Below are 13182 nucleotides of genomic sequence, written 5' to 3' on the forward strand. Positions count from 1 at the left end.
TACATAAGGAGTTGGCGGCTCCCTTTGCAGAGGATGACTTACATATTAGGCCCATCATTCTGTGGTACAATATATGGAGTAAAACAGGAATACAATTTACAAAGGAGATAATTTTATATTGTCTCAAGCTAGATGCATGGAAGAAAATCAAATGGCTATCTTATTAAGATGCTTGATAATAGAAATGGACCCTGCTTTAGGAGTAAATGATACCATTAAAATCCTTAGTTACTCCAAATCAGAGGTCACAGCCATACTTGGGGAACAAAGAGAAATTGAGCAAGAACTACAGGAAAGTAAGAAATCCATGGTAGTTAGTTACTTGTTACACTATGTACCCGAAAGCCACCCAACATATTTGACAATTGTTAACAGCAGCCAGCAAAGATTTTATTAACCAGATTATGTTTAGGTATATTGCATATACAATTTGTTTTCCCAAAAAGTTGGGCATGGACAAAAAATCTAGCAAAATGCCCATGTGATGGCAAGTCACGACTATGCACAATGAGCTTTATTTTATTTTGTAGCTTCTATAAGGACCTTAGGAAATCCTTTTTAGCCCCACTTTTTAAAAAGGGCAAATATTTTTACTATCAGGATGCTTTTAACTATGTGCTCTGGAAAATAGTGATATTTGCTTATCTGTCATAACATTCATAACAATGGCTATGGGAATAAGGAAAAAACTAGCATACCTCGAGGTCCAATATATGAGTAATTAGAGCACTCAGCGACATACTAGTCTGACTGCGTATTATGAATTTAATAGCCTCTGTATCGCTGCCCCATTGATTAGAAACCAGGAAGAGCCTGTAGCCACACGAATAGCAAGGACCTTTCAGCCTATGTCGGCCACCGAGAAATTCATTTATATTAGTATGTGAATATGGACATGGATTGTTTTTCTTTTAATTTGGACATGGATTGTTTTTCTTTTAATTTATCCTTTGACCATAATGTTTTAATGTTTACAATGTTTACTGTATACTTTTATGGTTTCATGCTTATAAACCGAATAGAGTTTTTGAATTTAAATTTGACTGTATCCTGCCTGTGTTCAGTTGCCTCTTCTGCTGATTTGGCTGTGTGTTAGACCATCGGTTGCGCCGCCGAACATAGAAGTTCTACTTGGTCCTTTGCAGGCCCATGTTCCCAGTTGTCCCCAGCATATTCCCATGTTGATTACGGCATTCTTGGAGCCTCCACAGGATGCTTTTGTTCCTGTTGGACGGGAAATCGGCTCTGTTCCAGAGGTACAGGCATTGGTATCAGGCGTGCAGGCATCTAATTCTTCCCCGATGGCTGCTGTGGGAACCAGAGACGGACATCTATGCTCAGTGGAAATGATACTGGAAGTTCTAGAGGGACTGTCATCTGCGGATATGATGTTCAGCGATGTTTAGTCTTCAGTGCAGGATTCTTAAAATAATCTGGCCAAATGTGCACTCACACTCTAGTGGAGATCCACTGTGGCACCACTGATAGCGGCTTGGCATGGAGCGATGTGAAAGTGGGCGGGATCAGAGGAGGATGCTCTCCCCTACAAGGACGCGGCATATCTCTTTCAAGTGGGCTACTTTCTGCAACACGTGGGAAGTAACGACCTTCCCCTGTAAACTGCACCGGTTAACAGCTCAAATTGTGTATGGTGTTTGGTGTACCCCAAACACACCACATTGCACCACACCTCGAGCCTCAATCTCAACTCCCCAACCCTATGTACCCTCCTCAAAGGATCAGAGAGCCCCCTCTGATACCCCACCATTTGTGCACACTTCTGGCCAGGGAACAATACCCCACACACAATATAGCCCACACCCAGATTACTTTCTCACCCACACTCAAGAGCCCCCCTTGTACCCGCCTCATCGCCATCCTCCTGTTGCTGCTCTCCTCCATAGTTCTAACCTACACCACAGTTGGGTATCCTGCAATCACACACCAGACACACCTGTTTTGATGTTTGACCATCAGACTCAGAGAGGTTCTCAGACCAGGCACCTAATACAAGTGCCATGTTTATATCATTTGAAGCCCATCCATAAATGTATTTACCCAAAGTGGTGTGTGAAATGGCATAATTTGTTGCTTGTACAACCCATGTTGTTAACTCATTAAAAACATTTATAATAAAATTAGAGGAAGTTGCAGTGACCATGTCTGCTTCTGGGCATACTCTGTGGTGAGTTGATGCATGCGTATCGTAGCACTCTCGGGTATCAAGGCCAACAGTTGATGCCCACTTCTATGGTTAGAGCAGTGTAAACGGCTGTGGGCAAACTTCATTCAGTCACTGCAGCATAGACAGCCACAGGCACACATTGTGGTGGCAGTGGTGTAGGCAGTCGTAGATTCACTGTTCCAGTCTGGAACTGTTGCTTAGGAGAGTCTGGTGTCTATCAAAACCTGGGGCGTGCAAAGAGCTGTTCTCTGCCCTTCTTTCTCTGGCACACCCCACTGGGATTGGGGCCTCACCGCTTCTTGCTCTTCCTGGACAGTCCCACCTGCTGAAGATTTGGGACACTTCTTCCCTCTCTCAGCAGGCAGGTTGTGTCCTAGGCAATTCAGCCCAGAGGGATAGCTTCATCCAGCATTGAAAGACTTCAGGTGATGCTCACTTACTCCAGGGATGCTGGGTGTCAGGCAGACACCAACTCTGGTCATAAAGCAGTCCTCCCACCTTTGTACAATAAAAGCACGCAGGAGATGTGGAGCCACTGGTTTAGAGTGATTCGCCTTTCAAGTGTCCCTTCAGGCTGCTCTCCAGTCAAAGCCTTTGTGCAGAGTGACTTTCCTCACATCAGGGTGGTGTCCAGTGTTGAACATCCACCACAGAGACGCAAATATGTGTGAACCATCTACACTTGGCTGTCATCAACCACACTGAAGAGTGGTTAGGGGAGACAAGAAGCTGCCTCACCTAAGGGGTCCCTGTCACTTTGAACAACAGAGACTGCGTTCCACCCTTTGCTGCCACTATCTACCAAAAGGCAGTTTAAGACTAATCTACCATTCTCTCGGCAAAGGGCCTAGTTAAAAGACTAAAGTAGCCTTGTTCACTCCCGCTCCACTCTGCTGCTGACAAGCTTCAGGAATAGCAGCCACAGACTTCCACTGTATGGGGAACAGTGTCATCCCCAGCTTGTGCACAAGGCTGGACTAAAAGTATGCAACATGGGTCCCATGGGCCTCCATTATTCTGACTCAATCATACACATAATATATGTACCATACTGGCCTTAGAAATAACCAAGCACAAAATACACTTGTGATGTTTTCCCTAGGACCTGGTTTAGCCCATTGAAGCAGAATGTTACAAGAGAGGGCCACTAGACCTCCCCTACAGTGACACAGATAAAAAGGTTTGGTCACAACTCCCAGAAACCAAAAACACATTAGGCTATCACCACCACTCTACATGATAAACTCATGAAAAGGAGAGTACTCCACTGTCACAGAACAGGTCCCTGACCTCACTCATTTCAAATGGCAGTCCTAGGCCCTTACAAACACTGTAGATTAGTGTGAGGTAAGGGACAGAAATCAAAAATTACAATGCCATATACTTCCTCATCTCTGTGCAGGAAATATGATTATAAACCATGAAGGGGAGATATTTCTCCCAACAGCACAACATTTGAGCCAGATATGTTGCATGCTGTACCCAGGTGGATGAAAACCAAATGCCTCAAGCTCAACACAGACAAGACGGAAGTAAAAATCTGTGGCATATGCACCTTGCTCTGGGACACCACCTGGTGGCCTGCCAAAATCAGAACAACTCAGCTTTCAGCAACCCAAGCAAAAAATCTCAGAACAGTAATCTGCAACCAACTCACTATTTCTGGCCAAGTGAATGTGGACTCTGTCTCCTACTTTCACACGCTCAAGAAGATCTTCAAATGACTCTCCACTAAAACTTGCCCAACTGCCACAGAAGCCCTCATTACTAGCAAGGTGGACTACAGCAACGTACTATATGCTGGAATCAACCCTCAACTGGCCATAAGTCTCTAGATCATACAAAACATTGCAGCCAGGCTCACACTCAACTTCTCATCCCGCACTCACATCACCTCACACCTCAAACAGAACCACTGGTTCCCAATCCACAAATCTTCAAACTCCTCATGCACCTACACAACACATTACGCAACATTGGCCCAACAAACCTTAACAACCACATACATTCCAGAAACCTACTAGACACCTCCACTCAGGCTAACACATCCTCGTGCACACATACAAAATTGGCAGCGCCAGATCCGCCAATTGTACCTTCTACTAACTCACTCCAAAAGCCTGAATCAACCTGCCCTTGCACATTAGCACCTTCTCCTCTGTTCTTGAATTCCACAAGAAACTGAAGACCTGGCTCTTTGCTTAGCCCAGACCCTGGACCAGTCCATAAAACTCCTGCTCCAACACCAAGAAACCCTCTCAGGTATACAAAGTGTAGCTGATCCCCAGCCCAGATGTGTATTGGAGACAGGCTGCAGGCACACAGAGCTAAGTTAAGAGCAGAGAAGTATCCACTGTTTAAAAGTGACATTTCTAAAATGGTAATGTCACATCCAACGTTACCATTAAAGAGGATTTATCACCACCATTCCATAGATATGAAATATGATAAAGCTACTCTTTTCTGATCAGGAATTACAGCTTAAAAGGGATTTTATGGAATCCCCAATGCTAGCCTATGAGAGAAGTGGGCCTCACAGTAGAGAAAAATGAATTTGTCACTACTAGGGCATGTAAAACTTACAAGTACATGTCCTGTCTTTTGGTTACACAGCACCCTGCCCATAGAGCTACCTACTGCCTACTTTAGGGGTGAATTATTATTTAGTTTTTTTGCATATGTCTTTTTTGGGTTTTCGGCAGTATACATATACAGGATATCCCCAACCCAACTTATCGACAACTACTGTAGCAAATAATTAACAAAAAACTGCAGGCAACCAGTTACAAACATGTAACCATGTGATAACAACGCTGTATCTTCCCTCCCACGCCCCTTGTGTATCATTCATGCAGTGATCAAGTGCTGTTCCATAGTCATTATCAAAAACTTTATACAGTAAGTTGATGAGGTAATTGGTTAGTCAACCTGTATTGAGGCCATGGTAATCTATATTTTAGTTGTCTCCTCCAGCACATTTTCTCCCCTTGGGCTTTCCCCATATTCTATGACAGGCTATGAGTGCACAGCAGGATCCAGCAAGTCACACAGCATTGCCCCCCCAGTCGAGCAGCACATCAAGCAATTTGTTATCTTTCCTCATCTTTCTAGTGTGCTCTTCTCCTGCCCAGCCCATTCCCTCAAACCTCCATTCCATTTCTCTCTTGTGGGGGGTTTACTTGTCATCTAATGTATCTCCATGTGGTGTTTTGCTACCATGAGACTGTGAGCGTCTGCTGAGCTTAAATTTTGGATCTCTAGGCAGCGGGCCAAAGAGGCATTTATTAATTGTCAGTGGGACATCCCAACCAGTGGCATGGTTTATCCGGTGCATAATCATGGCCCAATACGTTGCCACTGATGGGCAGTGCCAGACCAGATGAAGGAAATCAGTCTCTGGGGCCACACATTTCGGACATCGGGGGTCTCGTCCAGTGAATATTGTGTATTTTTTTAGGGGTACAATAAATCATATGTATGATGTTATATTGGATTTGTTTGAACCTTGCGCACACAGAAACCCTTCAGACTCATGCATGAATTTGCCACCAATCCCTAGAGATCAGGGTCTTATCACTAAGGTTCTTCCATTTGTTTTCCACCAGTAGTGGATTGACTTGCCTGTCTGCTCGTAACGCCTGATACAGGTGTGTCATGATTCTACGGTCCACTGCCATAGATAGCATAGTGACTAGTGTGTGAGTAGCATCAGGAGTCTCCAGAAAAGTAGGCGCCTAGCCATGGCCGCAATCATCGCGTAATGCAAAAAATATCCCGGGCCTCAGGCAAACGTCTCCATTGCATCCTGTAACATTATAAATCTACCTTCCAGGTATAAGTCAGACAGCATCAAACAGCCCTGATCGTGCCACTTCTTTACAGACTTTAGTTGTGCAATTTGATCAAAGGGGCATACAATCCAAATATCCAAGCCAGGTGCATACGGCGCCCACTTTATGATTGTCTGAACTGTCCTTTCCCACAGTCTGGCCATCAGTTGAATAAAATGAGGGAATGTGTGTGGGAGGTGTCTCACCCGCATCAGTACTGTTTCCAATTGCTGTCCATCGTGGGTACTTGCTAATACGGATCTTTCCCAATTAGGCTCAGTGTCAGCCAGTGGTTTGCATGTTGGAGTTGCATGCCAAAAATCCAATTCCAAATCAGGGAGCTTCAGTCCCCTCAGGCCCCTCTCCCTTCGCAGGGTATCAAGCCAAACTCTACAGGGCATATTAGCAAGTGAGGGCGATAATTATCGCCCAAAACGAGTATCGGGATTTTTCTTATCTCCAACTTTTCCTGATAATTTTCTCTTATCAACGTATTATCAACATGTCGGTAAGTTGCGATAGTGGCAGGGAAAGGGCGCGATAACTCGGCTATCTGGTGATAAATATTAAGGCGATACCTTGCCTTCGGTGGCCTTGGGCGCGTTAGCGGGATTTAAATTGCATCTAAGCAGTTTATGCCCCATGGAGTGCCTGCAAACTCGGGTGGCTGCGTGACAAAATCATCACGTACTGCTGACTCAATGCAGAGGACATTGCCTGCTACCTACAGTACAAGTTGAGAACAGGACCGCAATATATTGCCACAAGTTTCAACGTTATGTATTGATACATCGGTGCATCATATCTTGTTCCATAGCCAGTGAAGATCTCCAATATTGTGTGTGTCACTCAGTGCTTGAGTCTGACTTTGTGCTAAGAGGCTAATAATGCAGCATACCTATTACCTCTTTCTGTGGGTCTTCTGATGGAGATCTGGGCTATAGTCAGGTTTTTATCAGGTGTTCTTTTTTTGCGATGATCGGGTTTAGCACGACTTTTGTTATCGCGGGACATCTTTCCTAATAGAGGGAAGTTGTTTTAGCTGTGTAACACAAAAAGTTAGGAAGGGTCCAAGGGGAAAAATATATATTTAGAGATCACAAAAACCATCTTACACCCCCAGTTAACGTGTAGCAAAACAACAAAAGACTAGTGGTGGTCTATATTAAAGAACGAAGACTGAGCAAGAAGACAGAAGCAAGAGCCTTAGTGTCAGAAACCCTATGTGTGTAAATGAAAGGAAATGAATCCCATCAGCCCACCCATATGGCGGAGCCTCATCATCTGGGATTATAAACGTTCAAGGTCTAGATAAGGAGACACACCTGATGATATTGTGTGTATTTCTCCAATTCTCCAAGACCTCCAGTGATGGATCCGACCCAGAATGTTGTGTGTGGGTATGATGGTGTGGGAAAATTAAATTGCAGTGAAGAAGAAAAGTGTAAACAAAAATCAAATGTGCTACTTAAAATTGGCTACCATGATGTAAGGAAAAACTTTAATGGGAATAAATCATGGTGTCAAGATTAAAAAGAAGTGTATGACAGTCTGAAATAATGACTGCCCAAACTAGATGGTATGGTGGTCAACATGTTTCTGCCATGCAGGGGCATCTCCCCTGCCAGGCTTTCATCAGGACCGTGGAAATACACTACTGCACTAACGTACAAAAATCAGAAATAAATTTTGTTACCAAATAATACCGGATACTATGCCGTCCGCGAGATACTTTCTGCGTCGGTATATCCAGGATTTCTAAAGGATTCTTTCCCACCTCCCCCTTGGCTTAGGACGAGGCCAGAGGTACCGACGGACAGAGCGGGGCCTCTATTTTCTGAGCAGTGGCCAGGAGAGGTGAGGTTTACTCCCAAGAATATTTGGGAAAGAATCCTTTAGAAATTCTGGATATACCGACGCAGAAAGTATCTCGCGGACGGCATAGTATCCGGTATTATTTGGTAACAAAATGTATTTATGATTTTTGTACGTTATTGCAGTAGTGTATTTCCAAGGTCCTGATGAAAGCCTGGCAGGGGAGACGCCCCTGCATGGCAGAAACATGTTGACCACCATACCATCTAGTTTGGGCAGTCATTATTTCAGCCTGTCATACACTTCTTTTTAATCTTGACACCATGATTTATTCCCATTAAAGTTTTTCCTTACATCATGGTAGCCAATTTTAAGTAGCACATTTGATTTTTGTTTACACTTTTCTTCTTCACTGCAATTTAATTTTCCCACACCATCATACCCACACACAACATTCTGGGTCGGATCCATCACTGGAGGTCTTGGAGAATTGGAGAAATACACACAATATCATCAGGTGTGTCTCCTTATCTAGACCTTGACCGTTTATAATCGCAGATGATGATGTTCCGCCATATGGGTGGGCTGATGGGATTCATTTCCTTTCATTTACACACATAGGGTTTCTGACACTAAGGCTCTTGCGTCTGTCTTCTTGCTCAGTATTCGTTCTGTAATATAGACCACCACTAGTCTTAAGTTGTTTTACCTACCTTTTCTGTGTACTTTTGTAAGGAATGCCTGCCTTGCATGTCATTAGCAATAATTATCGATGGCATACAAGGCGATAGAAAAACTGGCAGATAACGCCAGAAAGCTGGCGCTAACGCATGTTAGCGCTGGCTTGCTAATAGGGCGCTAAAAATATCCTCGCTTTAGCGGCAAAAAGGGCTACTGTAGCTGCGATAAGGCCCTTGCTAATATGCCCCTACATCTTTTACTGTTCCACAAAGCTCCACCAGTAGTGTGTCCAATTCTTTAAAGACCTTCTGGGGTAGTCCATTGAACGTCCCCTGCATTACACATAAACATCTTGGCAATAATACCATCTTAATCAGGGCAATCTTGCCCATTACTGACAGGCGCAGTGTATTCCAGAATTGGATGGAGTGGTGCAGCCCTCTATCACCCTGCCCACATTTATGTCATAGAATCGTTTTTCCTTTCATACTACATATATCCCCAGTTACCAGACCTTGTCTTCAGTCCAGGGCACCTCAACGTGTGGGAGTTTATCCAGTGGACTATCAGGGAGTTGGCTCAGTGGGTACAGGAGGGATTTGGTTTTGTTAATACTGAGACCAGAGTCCCTCCAGAACCCTGTCAATTCAGTCAGCAAGAGTGGGACTGAGGCAGTCGGCTCCCAGAAGTATATCATACCATTGTCTGCAAAGAGAGAAACAATATGTTCAGTTGTGTCAATCTGGAATCTTCATCCCCGCAGAGCCTGTTTCAATCAGCACATCAATGGCTCTATAGCCTTGGCAAATATCATAGGAGACAGCAGCCCTGCCTAGTGCCCCGCTGCAGTTCCACTGCCGCTGAGACATACCCCCTGTACTCACCCTGGCCTGTGGGTTCATGTACAACTGTTTAACCCAGGTAAAGAGGTGTGAGCTCAGACCCATTTTCCAAAGTACCTGCCAGATGTATTCCCACTCTCTACAAGGCATGAAACCTGACCAATCTACATCTATTAATTAACTAAGAAAGGGCAGAAGTCCAGCAGCCAGTGCATGACTAAGCAGTTTGAGATCTGCATTTAACATAGAGAGAGGTTGGTAGGAGCCTGTCTCTTTGGGGTCTTTGTCTGGCTTAGGCACCACTTCTATTAAAGCCTTCTTCATGGATTTTGGCACTTTGCACTTTTCTAGTTCTTCTGTACAGACCATTAACAGCCTGCCTACCAATATATCTGGAAATTGGCGATAGAATTCAGAAGGAAGGCCATCAATCCAGCGACTCAGTAGGCTTCACGGCTTTCATCACTCCCAATAGTTCCTGTGTGCTCAATGGGCATCCAGGATCTCAAGATCATCCTGTGACAACAACGGGACCGAGATATCTTCCAGATAGGACGATATACCCTGAGTTACCGATTTGCTCTGTGGTTCGGAATACCCCCCTAAAATGGTCAGTGAATGTTGTATTGATGGTGTCAGGGAACAGCTCCCTGCACCCACCCACTAGGCTCCTTTGTTGCCCAAATATATTGTTCTTTATAAGGTTTTAGAAATTGCTACTACATTCACTACTGCAGTATTCTATTGGTTGTAGCAATGCTTGTTTTATCCGAACAGTAAATGCCAATGCTTGTTTAATTGTAGCAATGCTTGTTGCACTGCCTTCATTATGACATGTAATAGCCAACAGTTATATTGGTGGGTGTGGCAAGCCTTGTGCAACTGCATATGGAGAGACGTGGTTTGCCTCATGTAAATGGTATGGTTTGCTTCATGTTTACAAGCACCTGTCCTGTTGGTTATAATGATGAGGGGTGTTACCCTGAAACCAGTCCTAGGATGCTTGTTTCTGGTCCAGGGAAGACCTGGCTTGGCAGTTCGGTCTAGACTGTTCCCATGAGGCACAGGGTTAAGACTTATTTGCATATGGCTGGGTCTGTACTGGGGTGGCGAAGTGAGCTAAAGAATGATGATGGATTCAATCCAGATCTGTGACTGGGGGTGAGTGTCTGCAAAGTTTCAGCGTTCTGTCCATCATCTCCTTGTGTTTTAGGAGTACGCGTTCCCCCTCCGGCCATTTGTGCTTCATTGGGGCCAATATCTCACAACCACTGTAGTGTCACTGCGTCTATCTGTGGAATTGATTTAAGGTTTCCTGTCTGTGTGTTTACCTGCTGGCTATGTGCCACCCCACCTGTGACTTATCAACCAATAACCTTGAGCATAGGTCTCAGTGCTTGCTGACTTATGTATTGCGAGTCGGGGTTGATGTGGGATTCACAACGGGTGAATTTGTTAACAAAGACGTGATTTTGATATTATAAATGAATGTATCGTTTTTCATATCAGAATCAACTTTATCCATTTTAGCATCAGCTTTGGTGGAACATACATACCAGATACCAGACTTTGCACAGCAGTTGAAAATGTTTCATGATTTAATTCATCCAGACTTCTTAAGCGCACATTGGACACCAAAACATACATAGATTCTGAGAACATTGCAAACTGACATGCTTGCATCAAAACATTCACAAACCTATTAAGGCCACATATTTGGTCATCCCATTCAACAGGCTACCTGAATAATTCTGCCCACTCCCCTCTCTGACTGCCAAATAATTTCCCCCTCCCACATTTTTACCTCTCAAATTCATGCAATGCTCGCCAAGCTGTTCTGCCTCAGCCATCTTACCTTTTGCTAATCACAGATATCTCACCCTTCCTACTCACCTGCATGTGCTCATCCTTCCTCAGTTGCAACTTACTATAATTCTCTCTAATCCCTTCACAAACTTTCTTTCCTCCACATCACGATAATTGCTTTAAAACCTTCAACTGCGCCACATGCTCTCACCCTTCCCTAACCATCTTGCGCTCTCATACCCTCCAAGTCACCTTGCATGCCCTCAATCTATCTCCAGTTACTGTACTGTCCCATTCACCCTGCAGTTGACACATATTTATATTTCCACTCAGTTGACACACATTCCCATTTCTGTACTCTACTTCTCCTCTACTAACTCTCATTCTGCTCCGGGAGACCCAACCTCTCATTGTCCTCAGCCAGTCACTTCTAATTTCCATGACGCATCTGGACACCAACATACCTTGTGTGAAGAAGTGGGCTTTGTATTTGCCATAGCGCACAGCAAAGACCCCCTGTGTCTCCTCTGGGTTTACTGGGTAGAAGAACATAGACTTCCTCTCACTCTGAAAAAAGAGAAGGCACAGCAAACGCAAGTTAAGAACAGCACCATTAACAGTAGGGATGGTAAAAGCAATAAATGGCAAAATACTGCAATTACAGCAAAGGTCTTTCTGCAGGCGAAAGATGCCTGAGAGTTCCACATTTGTAGCTCTGGAAAAATAGCTGCAAAAAATCAACCAAGCAATCCAGGCAGAATGCATGGAACACTGTTACTCCTGTATTTTTTTTATTGTTTGTTGGCACAATGAGCCCACTGTTCGACAAAGTAGATTATTTTGTGAAAATACATAATTTTGACATTCACCTATTGACTTCCAATGTGCTCTGGAAATTGCTAGGGAAGAACAATGAAATATGTTAGGATCTCAGGAAAAGGCAAGTATGATCTGCCCAAAAGAAGAGGGCCTCCTTCTAATACAAGTAAAGCTGGGACACCTGTGCAGGTTGTCTTTCAAGTCATTCATGCTGCCTGAACGTCTGGCTGGATGTTGGTGTGGTGGTACATCCTCTACGGGACCCTGTGTTGTTGCTTGTGTATTCCACATGCTCTCTGAGCCCTGTGTTCCATCAACGCCCTACATATCATCTCAGCGTTAAATTGACCAGCACAGACCAGAGACTTCATGAAAAACTCTAGAATAATTACAGATTGTAATAAATCTGGGGCCAGATGTACGAAGTATTTTTGCACACGTAAACGGGTTTGCGACCTGTTTGCGCATACAAAAATACCTAAGATCCATGTACAAACCTTAATTAGTGAGTCGCAATTTATTTGCAACTCACTAATTAGGATTTGCAACTTGCTATTAGGAAGAGGCGCTTCAAGGGCGTCCATTTCTAATAGTGAGTCTGAGCCCGATGTATCACTGTTTTGCGACCGCAATTTACCACCTACTTCAAGTAGATGGTTAAGCATTTGCAAACGGGAAGTGGTCCCCAGGGGACCCCTTCCCCTTTGTGAATGCATGGGAATGTTTTTAAGGATAGGCAGTAGTCCCAGGGAAAAATGAAAAGAGAACGTTTCTTTTTTTTCTTTTTTTAAATGCATCCCCTTTTCCTTTATGGTAAACGAAGTGCATTTAAATAAAAAAAACTGCTTTATTTAACAGCAGTCCCAGACATGGAGATCTGCTGAGCCCAGCAGGCCACCATCGCTGGGAGGGTCAGCAATTCACAATGGGTTCGCAAGTGACTCATTAATATTCATGAGCCTTACTTTTTGCAACCCCATTGGGAATCGCTAACAGCGTCTCTGACACTGTTGTACATTTGGTTTTGCAACTCGCAAATTGCCACTCGCAATTTTTCGCAATTTGCGAGTTGCAAAAGCAAATGTCGTACATCTGGCCCCTGGATCTTAACTGGGAAAGAATCCCAGTTTTGTTTGGTTTTTGACCTCTAGCTCATGGATCACTGCTGTGGTTTGAGACCCCCTAATGGAGTCCCACTTACTGC

The 13182-nt window shown here is 44.1% G+C and overlaps 1 protein-coding gene across 1 annotated transcript in view; it reads right to left on the bottom strand.

The window, feature by feature from the left end:
• The window catches only part of LOC144763377 (arylsulfatase A-like), a 251016-nt gene that overhangs the window by 40008 nt on the left and 197826 nt on the right, over positions 1-13182 (bottom strand). The window contains exon 6 of the mRNA XM_078648949.1: positions 11624-11726. Coding sequence (XP_078505075.1) covers positions 11624-11726 — 103 coding nt within the window. The remainder of the gene's footprint in view (positions 1-11623; positions 11727-13182) is intronic.

Source organism: Lissotriton helveticus, chromosome 1_1 (assembly GCF_964261635.1).
Source record: "Lissotriton helveticus chromosome 1_1, aLisHel1.1, whole genome shotgun sequence".
Taxonomy (NCBI): Eukaryota; Metazoa; Chordata; class Amphibia; order Caudata; family Salamandridae; genus Lissotriton; species Lissotriton helveticus.